General features: G+C 39.3%; 1 protein-coding gene and 1 long non-coding RNA gene across 2 annotated transcripts; one reads left to right on the top strand and one right to left on the bottom strand.

The window, feature by feature from the left end:
• Positions 1–9,021: 9,021 nt before the first annotated feature.
• LOC123131106 (very-long-chain (3R)-3-hydroxyacyl-CoA dehydratase PASTICCINO 2B) lies at positions 9,022–17,921 on the bottom strand. Its single transcript, XM_044550865.1, has 9 exons — positions 17,848–17,921; positions 17,442–17,553; positions 12,279–12,297; positions 12,109–12,197; positions 9,874–9,927; positions 9,561–9,631; positions 9,373–9,454; positions 9,179–9,275; positions 9,022–9,092 (listed from the first exon to the last, which is right to left on the bottom strand). Exons 1-9 carry the CDS (start codon positions 17,919–17,921, stop codon positions 9,022–9,024), a joined length of 669 nt encoding a protein of 222 aa, XP_044406800.1.
• On the top strand, positions 15,165–15,515 carry LOC123131107 (uncharacterized). Its single transcript, XR_006464062.1, has 2 exons — positions 15,165–15,234; positions 15,335–15,515. It is a non-coding gene; the product is annotated as an uncharacterized lncRNA (long non-coding RNA).
• Positions 17,922–18,201: the final 280 nt, after the last annotated feature.

Raw genomic sequence — 18,201 nt, 5'->3', positions numbered from 1 at the left:
GCAGCTAGTAAACATGAAATCACAAATTGTTCGCGTCTTTTTATCGCTTGTAACATTATCCACAAATTTAGGAGCTCAAATTTCGAGGCTCACAATCTCGCTAGACATGCTCTTTCACTTGGGTTCGGTTGCCATGTTTGGTTAGGCCAACCTGAAGATTTGAATTTTATCTCTGTAAATGTTGTGACAGTTTGAATAAAGCATCGTGAGAATGTCTAAAACACACACACACACACACACACACACACACACACACACACACACACACACACCACACACACACACCCACACATCGCAGTGGCTGGAGCGGCCATGTTTGACCGCGGCGGCGCAGTGTTGAATTCTGCAGGCGCAAGTGCCTTCCCTTTTTTTTCCTGTTAAGTATATATGTAGTTTATTTTTATTTTTACTAGTTATATAAAAATGTTGACCGTGTTAAAAAAATGTCCACTCATGTATTAAAATATGTTCATCCTGTATTAACAAAATGTTTAAAGTGTATTTAAAAATCATGTACTTTTAAAATATTAAATGTATAAATCATGTTTCAGATGTATACAGAAATATACATGTGTATTAAAAAACTGGACGTCAAATATGTATATGAAAAAAATGTTACTCATGTATTAAAAAAGGTTAAATGTGTACAAAGTAATGTTATAGATGTATACAACTAGTATACTATGTGCATGAACATAATAGACGTCAAAACATGTATAGTAATAATGTGTCGGATGTATGCAAAAATTGTATAATGTGTAGTAAAACATTGGAAAACATGTATTTGAAATTTATATTGTCTTTGAAAACTGTTAAACGCATATAGAAAAATGTTTCTGATGTATTCCAATAATAATAATGTGTATTAAAAAAAGTAGACATAAAAAATGTATGTATGAAAAAATGTTAATAGTTTGTTTTAAAAATGTTAAGCATGTGTCCAAAAATATTTATGATGTATACTTAAAATGTACAATGTGTATGGAAAAATTATACTTCAAAGATATATAATTTAAAAAAATATTATGCATGTCTTTGAAAACTGTTAGCCATGTGTAAAGATAACATACAATTTGTATGAAAATAGGCATAAAAACATATATATGATAAAAAGGTTAATCATGTATTAATAAAATGTGAAACATGTGTACAGTGTTCCTTATGTATACAAAAAATGTACAATGTATATATAAACATAGACGTCAAAACGATATATTTGACAAAAATGTTAATCACGTATTTCAAAATTGTTCAATGTGTCCAAAGAATGTGTTTCAGATGTACACGAAAAATGTTTCACTTATTTGCAAAATACTAAATGTGTACAAAAAAATTCATGTTCTATACGACAAGATAAAATAAAATAACTCGATGAAAATCGACAAATAAACAAAGAAAAACAAAGAAAGTTAAGAAGGAAACAAAAAACCAATGAGGAAAAGCAATGCAAAAGAGTGGAAACAGGGAAACCAACACAGAAACAAAGACTAACAAAAAACCCACTAAAACCCGTATACGAAACAAAGAAAACTGAAGAAAAGAATCCACACAAAATTAATTTGAAAAATAAAAACAGCGAAAAACGAGAAAGTAACAAAAAAACAAAGAAAACCAATGATGGCAAAGAAAATAAATTAAAAACCAGTGAAACCCGAAGAAAACAATAAAGAAAAACACAGAAAAGAAAGAAAGGGACAAATAAAAACCAGTCCAACCAATAAACAGGTGAAAAAAAAATGAAACTTATACCAAGCGAGCGAGAGCCATTTCTGAAGCATGTGAGCGAATAAAAATACATCAAACCAGGTTGACACATTGGGTACGCTAGGAAATAAAATCCTTCAGCCGAGAGCTCCTTCCATTTTGCCACAATCAAGATATAGCTCTCGTGCTAACGCTCACTCGGCCTTGTGGCGACCGGGTACTAGACTGTTTGAGACATGCAGGAAGTTGCCTGTCAAAAACAAAACGTTTGACGCTCCCAATGAGAGCTAGTGATTTTTTATCAATTATTTCCACTTTCTTTCTCAATAGTTTTATTGTAATAAAACATATTCACTAATTTCAAAAGTCTAAATATTCAAAGCTGCTCATGCATTAAAGAAAATTGTTAGTTCAAAAAGCTGCTTATGAATTCCAATTGTTCACAAATTCAAGGCATGTTCATGAATTCCAAATCATGAATTAAAAAATGTTTTCATATTCCAAAAATATCTGCAGATTCAAAAGATCTTCGTGATTCCATATTATATTTGTGCACAATTCATAAAATGTCCATGCATTGAAAAAAATATTCATGTATTCAATTTTTTATATTTACTAAAAAAGGCGACTTCAAAAAATGTTCTTGTATCTGAAAAATGTGCATGACTGAAAAACTGTTCGGGGATTTCAATTTTGTAGTAATTCTGAATATGTTTACGGTGAATTCCAGAAATGTTTGCAAGATTAGAAATAACTTCCGGTATTAAAAAATGTTCCCATATACAATAAATTTATAGTAATTGAAATATAATTCACAAATCAAAAAATTCTGGTCAATTCAAAATAAAAATTCCAAATGAAAATGTTCATGAATTTAAAAATATTCATAAACTGGAAAAAGTTTGCGAATTAGAAAAATAAAATGTAAAAAAGAGAAGTGAAAAGAAAAAAATAGATACAATCAACCGATTAGGAAGCCAGAAATTGACAGCGAAACATATGAAAAAGAGTTGACAAGCAATCCATGTGAGGGCTATGTCTCGCCGGTATTGATTCTAAGTAGGAATCGCCTACGGTGGACAACTACGGGCCGGTCCATAAGTTGGAGTGCTTGTTGCCTTCGCTCGTCCTTGCCCGTTCGATCTCTTAAGTCCGGGTTTTATTTATGTTTTTTATTTGTCCTTTTTTGTTATTTTTGCTCTTGTTTTTACCGGTTCTTCAGCTCGTCCTTGCTCTCGTTTTGTTTTGTTTTTTCATTTTATTTTTTGTTATCTTTGTTAGCTTTTAGTTTTTCTTAGGTTTTTTTTACTGTTTTTTATATTTATACTTTCGTTTTCTTTGTTTCTTTCTTGTGGTTCTGATTTTTTTTCATATCTTTGTCTTCTATTTGTTTCTTTGTTGTCTTTTTATTTTTGATACATTTTTACTTTTTCATACAGATAGTACATGTTTAGTATAAATGCAAAATATTTCTAGAAAGTGACACGAACATATTTTGAAACATCAAACTATTTTTTCAGTTCTGATGTACAAGTTTTTTGAAATATGTGACATTTTTTTGAAATGTGCCACATTTTTTTGACCATCATGAACATTTATCATATATATGATTAACATTTTCGTATACATAGTTAAAATTTTGCTATGTTTTATATTTATATTTATAATTTTTTTGTATACATCCTAAATATGTTCCTATAGACGTTTAGAAAATTTAAGGAGAAATATTAACATTTTCAAAAACATTTGTAACATTTCTTTAAATATGACATACATTTGAATTACAGGAACATTTTTTCTAAATGTCACGTAAAATTATTTGATATGTGTGAATTTTTGAATGGTCACAAACATGTATCATAAATATGACTAATATTTTCTAGATTTTACATTTATATTTCTACATTTTTCATATACATCAGAAACATTTCCTACACATGTTACCATTTTTTAAATGCAATAATAATATTTTTTATACTACTATTGGATTTAATTCTGTATTTGATATGTTTAAAATTGCTTTGTAATATAAATAAGTATAATAAAGAAAAAGGAAATAAAAGCGTGAAGAAAAAAGAGGAAAGGCGCATGAGTTCAACATGAAATCAGCACACAGGGCACAGAGGTTTGGCTCCTGCAGGAGAGTCGTGCTTAGGCATCACAGTAGGCAGCATATAGCCGCGCCCATCGTTCCGAGCTAAAGCTGGAGTAGAACACCCAACTACTATTAGCCGCCTCAAGCCTTAGTAATATTGTGTATCTAAATGGGCCATCCGAATTAGTTCTTTCTATATTATTATTATTATTATTATTATTTGAGCCCCCCATGATAGTTTTGCCGGTTTTTCTGAGAGTTTTTTCTTCTGATTTCACCGAATCATGAGTTTTCCTGGTCGTCACATATATATTTTACATTTTCGTTTGATTTGTTAGTTTTTTACGTTTTCCTTCTTCTTTTTTTGGTTTTTATCAAATTCATTAATTTTAGACACATTTTGTAAAAACATTCAAAGTTTTATGAACCTTTTTCAAATACATGATTTCTTTTTAAATTCGTTTAAAAAATCAACTTATGAGCTTTTTTTGAATCGTTTTTCAAATTCATATTTTTTTTATTTTTGCATACTTTTCCAAGTGTTCAACAGTTTTTGAACTTTGTGATTTTTTAAAAATTTGTGAACTGTTCTCCATGAAATTTTTATTATTTACTGAACTTTTTTTAATGTAGGATTTTCTTATGATTTTTGTGAGCCTTTTCTCTTTCTTTTGAAAAAGCCATCTGTCAATTCTTCATGGTTACCGGTTAACAGTCACCGATCGCAGGTCCACTTGCTAACCGATTTTAAACAAAATGCGGCTGGGCCGGTCCATATGCTCCTGCGCGTGAGTGCTTGTTATCTCAGATGGCGCCAATTAGGCGCAGGGATTATATATTATTTGTACTGATTTTTTTATAGGAATAGCGTACGGGCGAGCTAATCATGCCGACTTTTTAGAGGCGAGCTAATGGGCCGGCCTGATTTGCTCATCGTAGGCGATTCTTATTAGGAATCGGTATGGGCGAGATATAGCCCAGTCGGATTTGCTGGACGAAATATGTAGTTTTTATTAATGTAAACACACTTTATTTATTACTCAATAATGTTTCTGGTAATACAAGAGAGATCGGGAGGGTTCAAGAGCCAGAGATGACGCCTTATCTTGAGAATGAAAGCATGTCTAGCAAGGCTAAATGTCTCGAAATTGGTATCATGCCCTTCAAAGATGAAAGAGCACTGTTGGAACTGATTCGAAGTAGCCATTATCTCCATGATGATGCTAGGATGTGTTCCTCCAATTTTCTGTGCTTAATGTCATAGATGGGTTAAGAGCTAGAGCCATAGCCTCTCGACAAGCTAGTGATTCAAGAGACGTTGGATCTGTAATTCCGGAGATCCTTATGGCCGAGGCGCCTAGATAGACACCCGATGAATCTCTGCAAACTGCACTAATAGCTCCCTCATTTGCTTCACGCGGCACTACGTCATCCACTCGAATCTTGGCGAAACCTTGCACTACCGGGATCCATCTTGCTCGATGTTGTCTTGTCACAGGGATAGCTGATATCTATTTCTTTCTAGGTTTGCAATCCTCCAGCTCCTTAATATATTTTGTTATGAAACTATGAGTGGCATGAGGGCTCTGAAATATTTGCTCATGTAGAGCTTGCCGACGTGCATCCCGTATGGCCCAAAGAGTGAGAAGAACTTGAATGAAGTTGTCATGTGGAAATTGTTTCATTAATGAGAAAATCCATCTTTTGGCGTCAGGCTCTCGAACTCCATTTAGTACGTCTAGGAGAGTACACCCATGAGCGAGGGGCAATATCCAGCCTAGTTACGGGCTTACCTGTGCTCGCTTTTCTGTTCTCGTTCACTGTTTCTTTTTTCGTTCTTTTTTGGGGTATTTGTGTTTCATATTTTTGGTTTTATGTTTTATTTTATTTATTTATTTTACTTTATTTTTCTTTTTCTTTCTCTTATCTTCTTGATTTTTTGCACTTATTATTTTTATACTTTTTGTACTGTAAATATTGGTTAATATACTGTGAACATTTTTCTCAAATGCACATTCAACATTTACTTTATATACAGTAAACTTTTTTAGCATGCGATCAACATTTTTAATATTCAGACAGAATTTTCTTATATATGGTGAACATTATTTTAACATACAATGAACTTTTTTAATACGGATTGAACTATTTTAAACACATAATAAAGATTTTTTTTTTCAATATATTTTTCTAAACTTAATATTATTTAGCTCAGTAAAATAACCAACAATCTATTTCTCACGAACACCGAAGGAAAAAAAGAACAAAGAAAAACCGCTCAAAATGAGCTCGCCATAATGTGCTAGCACATTTGCCTGGTTCAAGTGTAGAGTGCATTAGTTGAACGAGCGACCCCTAAAAAACATAAAAAGTAATTGAACGAGCGTCAATTAATTTGGTCGCCCCTCAATAAAAAAAGACAGCGAATGCCGTCTCCCTACATGGCTGGCGATGCAGGTGGATGCGTCCACGGCGTCTGCGACTGTTATACTGTTGAAAATAAGCTAGTAAGGCCCTGTTTGATAAAAGTATTTTTTAAGTATTTTGAGAATACTATATTTTTCTAGATTATCACAGTTTTGTTTACAATGAGCTGCTTGGTTGCCTCTAACAACTGTGCTTTTAATATTGTAGTATTGGGCAAACTGCAGTTTTTTCTCTGCATAAAAAAAACCTCAAACTTTTTTTGTTTTAAAAGCAGAGCTGCTGAGTGCTTAAACACAACGGTTAAACAACAAAATTTACAGCGTTATGCGGCAACAGCCAAACATATTCTATGTATTGTGAATACTGTAAAATACTTTGTTTTAATAAAACTATGATATCTCACACCTACAAACAAGATTACTGTAGTTTTTGATACTTTAGTTTATATAATACTTTGCTAGCAAACACAGCCTAAATCACTCTCTGTTTTAGTAAACGTGTTAATACAAAGATATCGTCAAGACTCTGCACGAGCGCTGACACGTTCTCCTGCATATCCGTATACATGGGGCACACGGGCGTGGCGGCGAGGTCAGCCACGAGCGCGGAAGGACGCTATTTTGACGGTGAAAAACGAGCGCAGCCGTCGACATCATGACGGATTTGGCTCTCCGGATGAAAATCTTTGCCTCGGTCTTCCGAAGCGGGCGGCGACAGCGTCTACATCGTAACCTTCTTGAAGGCTCGCATGGGAGAGACTGTTGCGAGCGATCTCTTCACCATCAAGGTTAGTGGATGTTGGGGCAGCGGCCCTGAATTTGTGCGCCGAGACGGCGGTCTCAGAAACCAATGCGATGACAACTCCATGCGGTAGGGTTGCTGCTCAGCATGGCTTGGGTGGCAATCTTGAGTGGCGAGGGCGGAAGGGTCGTCGGCTCGGTCGACGCGTTCAAGAATGGACGGTTGGACGATATATCGAGACAGCGGCCCTGAAAGTGGTGCGACGGCCGTTGTCTGCGGGCAGTCACCCTGTGCAGCATGGGTTGCGGGTGGCTGAGTCGTGCGGCGTTGTAGCTCGAGGGTGAGCGGTGGTATGTCAGGGCAGCGGCCTCGAAAGGTGGTGTCGGTGGACCGTACAGGGTGCAACGGAGCAGTGGATGTCGGGGCGGCGGCTCCGAGACTTTGCAGCATTGAGAGCTTCAGCTTTCTGGGCGACGAGGTTGCCTTCAATGTTGCTCGTTGTCATATCAGGGACGCGGGCCATGTGAAGTGCATGCTCTTCATTTCTGCGGGAGGGGCCCGTGGCTGCTCCTCTCATAGTAGTTTTGGATTCTTCTTTTTGGCATCGGTGAAAGTTATGTGTTTGACATGTTGTCGGCAAGAATGGGCTTAATCATGTGTGCTTGATTGTGGGGGAATGGGCTTGGCCCTTGTTGTATCAGTTTTCGCCCAGTTTTTCACTAATTAACTGAGCAATTATCTTCTGCTTAATTAATAAATGAGGCAAAACTTTTACCTCCGTTTTGAAAAATGGAAAAACGAGCGCAGCTACTCCGCCAGGATCTGGAGGACGCCGCTGGTGGAACTCACGATTCAGCCACCAGCAGCACGCACCCCAGGGGACGGTCACCGTGTACACATACACATTTCTACTACACTTTTATATGCTGGCTTCTTTCACTGGTTTGGAACTGCGTCATCTCGTCAGGGCTGGAGTTCTTTTCCAAAGTTTGCTAGGCTGGCAAAATCCGTTTGGTGTGGGCTATTCTGTAGCTCCAGGAGCCTAACTTGATGCACAAAATATTCTGTTTTGAAGGAAAAAAACACGGATACTACGTCATGAGTGGTCTGGACAACTTCACAGACTGTCAGTACAATTAACTATTCCCTCAGATCCATATTACTTGTCACTGGTTAGTACAAAGTTAATACAACTTTGTACTAAACCTACTACTTGTCGCTGGTTTAGTATAAAGTTATACTAACTTCGTATTAAATCAGTGACACATAATATGAATTGGAGGGAGTAATAACTAAATATATTTACACTTGGAGCTACAACAGTCACAGCACATACTGAAAACCAGGCAAACTTTAGGTATCTATTTCTAACCGATCTTCATGTACCCATATCAGAGGAGCTAACAAATGGTAGAACACCATTAATGCATCATGAGAAGAGCTTTATTATGATATTCCTCGTTCTATGAACTTCAACTTTCATTGCCAAATGCTCCTTATGAGAGACAAACTAAACATCAAATGGAAAAGCCTTGGCATAAAACCCTGAATGATGACCTCAGCCTGCACCGCCAAGATCACACCGAAACTCGGATGCATCTGCCTCTGTGCTACCAGTTTGGCATCCATAAGATCGGCATCACTCCCGGTCCTTTAGTGACGTGTAGAACCCTAACACAACCAACATACTCAATTTCTCGATTTGGAGTTTTGAACTGAAGCTATCATCCTCGTCGTATGGAAAATTTTGGCGGCTAGGAATGCAAAAAGTTTCAGGGATATCAATGAGCATGTCACAATCATCGTTAAAACTATAGTTAGTGAAATGACACTCTCGGCTTATCAGCTTAAAGAAGCCGATTGAGTAATGGTACTTAGGTGGGGAACACCCACCATCCCAACTTTATTGATCCAGACATGGTAGCAAACATGGGAACAATGTCACACAAATAGTAGATATACTCTAGTGGGAAGTATCATGTGGTTGGAAGCACACCGCTCGCACATTAAGAAGTCAGACTTTGACATATACTCTAGAAAGCTTGTGAGCCGTATTATGCGGCTTTTGCCTTTGATAAGACCACCTTCCTCCTAACGAGCATATAATGGAACAAGTGTGGAAATCCTGCAATCATCCAGATGAAACGAAGAGGTGTCTTATCAAATCCTACATATGTATACCTTTGGTCAATAATTGTAAAGAAAGTGTACCTGGAAAATAGATACCCATTAGAAGAACATATGCATAGTGGTAGTTGAAGGAGAAATTCCATTTATTGGGCATTTGAAGGCAGTATTTATTGGAGGCCTGCCAGTAGTCACCCACAATATATAGAACTGTTAAGAAAAACACCCATTGAAGTGACTCACATGGAGCTCTTCATGTATTCGGTTATTTGGATTACCTTCATGTAAGGCAGTGTGACGTATATGAGGCCAACTTCACTTAACATACCAATAGGATAGAGTATGAGGAACATGTTGTACCTGCAAACAATCGGTACAAAAACAATGAAGCTAGCCGCTTTTAACGTAAATATACTAAAATAGTAATACATCTAAGATGTGAGATTTCTTTAGATCCAATACCAACCTAAGCCATAATAGCCAGAAATGAGAAAATCCAAATGTCTCCTTCATACCATAGTAAGGATATCTGATGACCTGCAAATCAATAGCAATTTTACCATAAGATTATGATCAAATAAAGAGAATTTCAAAATCTTGGATTGATTAGGTTCACATAAGAAACGTCGTAACTGCGGGTCTTAAATTAGCGATCTTCAAGCGTTATTCTCACATGAAGAACCAAGCGTCGCTTTTCAGTGTCTTATGTTGATTCTGCTTTCTAAATTGATCATGTTTCACTTGACTAATTTAAAAATATTTGTGGAAGCAACATATACCTCAGCGATGGACCATGCTAGGATCAAGGAAGTAACAAGAATATGAGGGCGTGTCTGCAAGAAAAGTGTACTTAATGATCGGGAAATATTGTTGAGAAACCAAATAATCATTAGCTCATATTCCCATTAATTGTAAGTGTAGAATATCTTGTTGGGGATCGTAGCAATAATTCAAAATTTTCCTACGTGTCACCAAGATCAATCTATGGAGTCATCTAGCAACGAGAGAGGAGTGGATCTACATACCCTTGTAGATCGCGCGCGGAAGCATTCAAGAGAACGGGGTTGATGGAGTCGTACTCGTCGTGATCCAAATCACCGATGATCCTAGCACCGAACAGACGGCACCTCCGCGTTCAACACACGTACGGAGCAGCGACGTCTCCTCCTTCTTGATCCAGCAAGGGGGAAGGAGAGGTTGATGGAGATCCAGCAGCACGACGGCGTGGTGGTAGAAGTAGCGGGATTCCAACAAGGCTTCGTCAAGCGCTGCGGGAGGAGGGAGATGTGTCATGGGAGGGAGAGGGAGGCGCCAGGGCTTAGGTGTTGCTGCCCTCCCTTCCCCTCACTATATATAGGGCCAAGGGAGAGGGAGGGCGCAGCCTTGGCCCTTCCTCCAAGGAAGGGTGCGGCCAGGGAGGAGTCCATCCTCCCCAAGGCACCTCGGAGGTGCCTTCCCCTTTTAGGACTCTTCCTTTCCCTTATATCTTGGTGCATGGGCCTCTTGGGGCTGGTGCCCTTGGCCCATACAGGCCAAGGCGCACCCCGTACAGCCCATGTGGCCCTCGGGGCAGGTGGCCCCACCCGGTGGACCCCCGGGACCCTTCCGGTGGTCCTGGTACAATACCGGTGACCCCGAAACTTGTCCCCATAGCCGAAATAGCACTTCCTATATATAATTCTTTACCTCCGGACCATTCCGGAACTCCTCGTGACGTCCCGGATCTCATCCGGGACTCCGAACAACTTTCGGGTTACCGCATACTAATATCTCTATAACCCTAGCGTCACCGAACCTTAAGTGTGTAGACCCTACGGGTTCGGGAGACATGCAGACATGACCGAGATGACTCTCCGGTCAATAACCAACAGCGGGATCTGGATACCCATGTTGGCTCCCACATGTTCCACGATGATCTCATCGGATGAACCACGATGTCAAGGACTTAATCAATCCCGTATACAATTCCCTTTGTCTAGCGGTACGATACTTGCCCGAGATTCGATCGTCGGTATCCCGATACCTTGTTCAATCTCGTTACCGGCAAGTCTCTTTTACTCGTTCCGTAACACATCATCCCGTGATCAACTCCTTGATCACATTGTGCACATTATGATGATGTCCTACCGAGTGGGCCCAGAGATACCTCTCCGTCACACGGAGTGACAAATCCCAGTCTCGATTCATGCCAACCCAACAGACACTTTCAGAGATACCTGTAGTGTACCTTTATAGCCACCCAGTTACGTTGTGACGTTTGGCACACCCAAAGTATTCCTACGGTATCCGGGAGTTGCACAATCTCATGGTCTAAGGAAATGATACTTGACATTAGAAAAGCTTTAGCATACGAACTACATGATCTTGTGCTAGGCTTAGGATTGGGTCTTGTCCATCACATCATTCTCCTAATGATGTGATCCCGTTATCAACGACATCCAATGTCCATGGTCAGGAAACCGTAACCATCTATTGATCAACGAGCTAGTCAACTAGAGGCTTACTAGGGACATGGTGTTGTCTATGTATCCACACATGTATCTAAGTTTCCTATCAATACAATTCTAGCATGGATAATAAACGATTATCATGAACAAGGAAATATAATAATAACTAATTTATTATTGCCTCTAGGGCATATTTCCAACATATCTGTGTGTTAAATATTTCTAGGTTTGACCATAGTAAGGAAATTACCAGCATCAACAACATTACTTGATACTACTTCACAAAACATAAATATGCCTACAGAGGCTCCACTTTTGAATTTATAACGCAATTCTTGCCATTGTTTAATTCTTTATGAAAAGTATTACCACGGACTATTTGATGATCAGAAATAAAATGTGATGCGTGTCTACTTTTAAGAGTTGCAATAAAAGTTTGCATCTAAAATTTATCATTTACCAAATGCTTTTAAATCAAGAGCTTGTTTTGTACATCACAAAGGGGAAATGATGTTTTTCTATCTATAGCTCCAGATTTGCTTAGTGATGCGTTATTCAAATTGATACCTCGGGAAAGCTCCACAAGACATCCCATGTAACAAACATCCTTCCAATAAGTTGTAGAATTGTTGCGGAGACAGGAGACTTCACAAACCCTTTCATGAATTCAGTATTCAAAAGAGTGATTAAAAAGGAACATGATACTGTATAACTAGAACATAATGAAGAATCCTTACCTACAAGTGAATGGACAATCTATGTTAAAAGCAACGCCGTCACCATGCAACACCAAAATGGTTAGCAACTCACATTCTTCATGTTCAAAGAATAAAAACCTATAAATTTGAACTAAACGATACCATTAAGAGTTTAACACAAATTTCACCCATGGAAGAAAAGTGCCATAAGAATCATCAAAGTACTTTTTAACATTCTGGTTAGCATGCGTCCCATGTTGTCATCCAAAACTCAAGGCAGACCTCTGAGTTGGAGTTTGTACCCTTCTTTGGGCAATTAAGAACTGCTGGAATGATTGCATGTTTAACAGATCATCTATACCAATTTTTTTGGCAGGTTATCTTCAAAGCTACCACGTCGATCCATACATGGTCATTACTCATTACTTCTGTGTGTGAATGCTCAGGGGCATATGGCCTTTTGGTGCAACTGTATAGAGACAGTTGCACGATGATTATTCAACCAATTTGACTAGCGTGCTAGTAATAGAATATTTCTCTGAGTCATTTAACCCCATTATCGACCGACTGTGGTCTTGTTATTTATTTCTACTAGTAGAACGCCCGCGCATTGCTACAGGCTACAATGCATATAAATGATTCAAATAAATAATTAAGATTGTCTCTAAAGTTCAACCTCATTTCGCCCTCTTCTCTGGGCATGTTTAGACATCAAACGGGTGTTCAACACTCTTCCCAAAATCAAGGGGGGCAAGGCGTGCGCCGCCCATGATACCTCCCAAGTTGAATGTCTTGCATTACCACCAAGCAAAAATTTGATGTTTGTTGTTGGGCGTGCAACTCATACACCACCGTGTCCATTATTAACTTTTAAAGCAACCAACCAATGCATTTACCCTTCTATTCTAACCAAAAAAATTGCATGACTTGATGAAAAAGAATATGAACCACCCGCTCATGCAATTTACCGCAAAGCCATCTCTAATGAAATGCAATTTGTCACATTTTCTAAAGTAGGGGAATTATTTCGCTTAGACAACCATAACTGAACAGACAAGCCCAATCCCCATCCCGCTCACTCTGAACCCTTATTCTTATCACAATATCCACACTCATGTTCTAAGTGAGCTAGTGATCAACACCACAATAGCAAGCCATCAGCAAACAACAAGGGCGGCAACCGCCTTCCTATCTTAGTGATAGTACCTCCTGGTTCCATACTGGACCCACCCTTCATCCCGGGCTATAGCACGTTGTCGTCACACTCATACATTGCTATGTAAAAATAAAGCTATGAACAGAAATTTTCGCCCAAAGCACTTAAGCGATAAACCTAAAACTACTTTTAGGTCACCAAATTTACCAATTATATGCTCCAATAAACCAAATGAAAGAGAGGGCATATCAAGTTGGAACCTTGAATACAAATTTATTCTCCTCACTTTCTATCTAATATACCAAAAACTGCTTTTAGGTTATCAAATTTACCAATTTTATGATCCAATAAACCAAATGAATGAGAGGGCATATCAAGTTGGAACCTTGAGTTTCCCTTCAACAAAAGTTGGAGCCGTGAGCTAAATACGAGAACCTAAATAGATAACATTCGAGATGTTTGAGGTACTGGGAAAACCATCTAAAACCTAATAAAAAGTCTAGCTGAAATATAAATATTTGATTATATTGCATGGATAAACCAGCATTGCCACCAGAGAAAACAATTATTGACACCAAATTGTTCTAATCAAGAATGTGTCTTGAACTTGACAGAATTGGTTTTCATGCATAGTGGCAAGTTTTCACTCTCACCCGCTTCTTATTGGAGCAAAAGGCCACAGCCCAGTTCCTCCTGAAAAATGAGACCAAGGTGTGGCATTGATACGTTTTATAGCCCCAAACATTCGAGATGACAACGACATCATCGCTGAAGCACACCAACAGGGCAACAACGAGATGTGCAAGAACTAAAAATAAAGTGCTAAAAGCATGGTTTACTAAGGATAACCGTTCATATACTGAAACATAGCTAAACAACAAGTAAATTCAAAACATGCTACCCCCGTGCTAGGAAAGAACTTCAGCATACAGAAAATTTGATGCATGGAGCTTCAAGCTTCACAAAGCCAGCCGACGTGTTCTTTAGTTCTGCACCGGTTCATTGCCACCTTGGAATGGTAGCTTCCATCATCTTCCCTGCCACGAAGACCCGAAATTGGTCCAACTCTAGAGTGATGTCATGAACATAGCAACCGGTCCTTCTAATTCATACCTCTTGGCATAAAAACAAAATGGATTATCTCACTGAACTCCTAGAGGGATTCGAGTCATCATTGAAATCTGGAGGAAGAAGAAGATCGTAGACCAGCAGTCTGAGAAAGGAAATGGTCATGCGAAGAACAATAAAGATACTATTGTCACCTAAGCCGATTACATATTGGGGTAAAAAACCTGATTGGACGAAACATATAATTTTGTTAGGTTGGAAATCAGAAACATTGTGTCAATTTATGAAGGCCACAAAAAACATACTTTCTGATTCATTCGACAACATGAGAGCTCAAACTAAGTTGAAGTGGCTTCCTTTTTAAAAAAATCCAGTATTGATCATGAATTGTTCAGCAAAAATGAGAGTGCATGAATATACACTACTACAGTATATTATATATGCAACTTGTAATTCTCGTAAGTGAGAAAATACATCGCTTGCAAGAATGTGCTTACCTAACTTGATCTCAGCTATTTTCATATGAACTTTACAAATTTTACATACTGTGTTACATATGTCTTTCTGTTCTCAGATTTTTAACTGAAAAAACATGATACTATGCAATTTGTCCTCACCCCGCCGGTGGGTCAGCGGTATAGTTATGGCTCACCCTTGGTGTGCTTCGGCGATGATCACCTTTGGGGTGCATTAAGGTGAAGGCCATGCTGTCACATGATCATGTAACTGTAATAAGAACTACGGGTGATAGAATATGCATGAAAACAATTGGTCAGTTCATCATATCCCCTGCCACCAGCTACAAAGTATAACAATATCCACATGTTTTATATCCCCTGTCACCAACTACAACATGTGAAAATCTTGACAGGTAACAAATTGGTAACTGAGCAACATCTATGCTGTCATGTAACAATAATGACGAGGTTCAGTCAGAGTCAAGATGTCATTGTGTTGTACTGTCAAAGAAAAAGGATGTTCGCATGGCATTGCTACTGTGAAAAAAACTGCATGCCAGCAACTCAATAGTACTAAGATATACCTCTTCGCCAGTTTAATGGAGGGCAGAACTCGAAAACAAAAAAAATCAAGAGGGCATTGCTTAGCGCGTTTAGTAATTTTCTACTCACCTATACTCCCCAAACATTTCTTCAAGACATTTTGTATCCCTTCCAGTTGAGTTCTTGAGATGTCATACATAAATGTTTTCCAGATATAATAGTTCAGTTTGAAGCAGAAATCAAAAAACATGTTTACGTGATAACCTGTAATAGATAGACTTCACGCTCAAAATACATGTGTGTATCTTCATTGCAATTTGGAGAAGTAGCTATCCAAACCAAGATGCTGCAATCTTAGAGAAGAGAAAGCTGAATCATACCGTATACCAGTATTAGCTCCAGGCACGGAGCACAAATCACTCTGATATTTTCTGCTTTGTCTGTGCACTTCATGCCCAGCTTGGTGCCGCATTGCTTGCTGCCACTACCTGCACTACCTGACAGAGCACACCAACCATGTAATCCACGGTCCACCCAGCAAGGCATTCTAACAAGTAATCCACCACAACTGTAAGTTCACAGACCATATGCATCCGACAGCTGTATCCTAAAATCAAGAAAATTACGGAACGAGTCTGGCGATGGCTGCTCATCTTGATGGTTCTCTCTCGAAATTGTGAGGAGGACGGCCCAGAGATTCCTTCAGCGATGAGGAGAACTATGCCGACGATGCAGACATTCCTGCAGGAGGCGAGTGGTAGCGAGCATCGTGTAGCGGAGGCCGGCGAAGGTGTGATGGTTCTCTCTCGAAATTGTGAGGAGGACGGCCCAGAGATTCCTTCGGCGATGAGGAGAACTATGCCGACGATGCAGACATTCCTGCAGGAGGCGAGTGGTAGCGAGCATCGTGTAGCGGAGGCCGGCGAAGGTGAGGACATGTCCAAATGCCGCATCGACCAGCACAGGCACGTCGTGATGGAGAAGGGGCTCGAAGGAGACAAGGAGGTCGTCGATCAAGAGCGGCGGAGGACAAGTTTGAAAAGCCGACAACGTCGCGTAGTGGATTCAGCGTGGAGGGAGGAGGCTGGCGGCGTTAACCTAGCCGCCACGGGGTAGGGCAGCGGCAGTCGGGAAACGCGAAAGGAGCATGGAGGTGGAGGGCGTTTCTAGCGTGGGTCGTGTTGGCTGGCTTTTTTCCGGAAAGAAAAATTGCCCTGGTTTTCTTACGACAGTTTTTTGGTTTGATGAAAAAAACCGATGGCGAGCGAGGGGGTCGTGCGAGGGGAGGGGAGCGGACGAAGGAACGAACGAACGAACGACGTACGGACTCGTATATTAGGAGTAGAGATTTTTATCTTTACTGTTATCATGCGTCTTATTTATGTTGAATAGTTTTTTAATAAAATGTGTGTGTGCATCACGATGATGCGGAGATGGGGGTTATCCCCCTTTTTAAAAATTGTTCATGTTTTTTATTTATACCATGTTTTGAGAATCACAAAAAAGTAGCTTTTGAGAATCACAGGCCCATGGAGATTTTTTCCACGAGCGGGCGAAGGCTAAAACTACGAGAGGCACATGCGATTTGTATGGCATATAATTTTCTAAGCCTGCAACAGGCCCACATGTCAGTATACTCACCCAAAAAAATGAAGAAACATTCTGCACCGGCGAGGGTAGTGCATGATTGATGTACCATCTACCCTGTCGGTTCACACGACCAGTCTCCTAGTAAAATGACAAATAAGAGAAATACACACCGACAAGAGGACATTACCAACACTAAGTTGCCCAAGCTATCTGAGATAGGAGTATATATGAAAGTGTGACTATAGTGGGCGCATCGAAGCGTACCGTACCATCTAGTTTAAACTTAATTTATTGAACAAATCATGCACCTATGCAAATAATTAGTACTTTACGAAGATAAAAGGTAAGAACCATAGTGCCCAACTGACATGAAGAAGAATACCAGACCTCCATTAAAGCGGCAGTCCGCGTGACCAGTAGCGGCTGCTCGATAGCGGTGTAGATAGCCTCAGGCTTCCTCACCAACAATGCTAATGTTGCATGGCACAACACATGTGCCCTGCATGATCGGAATTTAAGTGCTCAATCAAACAAAGTAACAAATGACCTCTTTTTCATCCATCAAGGCATAGCTTTGGTCTTGTATGACTTTGTTTTCTACCGATGTGATTCTTTATGTGCATATGTTAATGTTAACTGCGTGTAGCCTAATTATGTAGAGATCGGGTGTGTTTATTGTGTTTTTATATATCTCCTCATAATGCTTAATTTTGAGTTGATAAACTTCATCCTCTACCAAAAAACAAACGGCCAGATCTGTCTAGAACTTAAAAACAATGGCTGGAACACTGACCATCCGAAGAACGCAGCCCAATTATAGACAGAGAGGTAGAGCCGGCGCACCACTGGTCCGACATTACCCTCCATTGCAAAGCTACCTGGAAGAAGCAAAGATATTGGGTGTGCACTAAGGCCCCGAATAACTTACCCTATAGGTGCACACACATTGGATGCAATTAAATATTACCACTATCTTTGGTTGTGCCTTTCTCGGAATAGTATTGGGATTGGAATGTTAGCACCGCTCAACCTGATTTAGCTTTAAGTTGAGGACATCACTACAGGAGTTTGGTACAGATGGTTGGGGAGTGTTAGGGGGAGTGATTGCTGCTGCAACCACCCTGCCATACCATACACGTGATCAGAA

The sequence above is a fragment of the Triticum aestivum genome, chromosome 6A (genome assembly GCF_018294505.1).
Source record: "Triticum aestivum cultivar Chinese Spring chromosome 6A, IWGSC CS RefSeq v2.1, whole genome shotgun sequence".
NCBI classification, from domain to species: Eukaryota; Viridiplantae; Streptophyta; class Magnoliopsida; order Poales; family Poaceae; genus Triticum; species Triticum aestivum.
This window is presented reverse-complemented; position numbering and strand designations above follow the sequence as displayed.

Bases quoted from the DNA above. Each gene is read 5' to 3' on its own strand.
- LOC123131106 (XM_044550865.1), bottom strand. From the start codon at position 17,921: ATGGAGGGTAATGTCGGACCAGTGGTGCGCCGGCTCTACCTCTCTGTC. The intron at 17,554-17,847 runs GTCAGTGTTCCA...CCGATCATGCAG, and splicing joins TGGGCTGCGTTCTTCGGATG to GGCACATGTGTTGTGCCATG. The intron at 9,632-9,873 runs GTATATGTTGCT...ATTGATTTGCAG, and splicing joins TAGCATGGTCCATCGCTGAG to GTCATCAGATATCCTTACTA.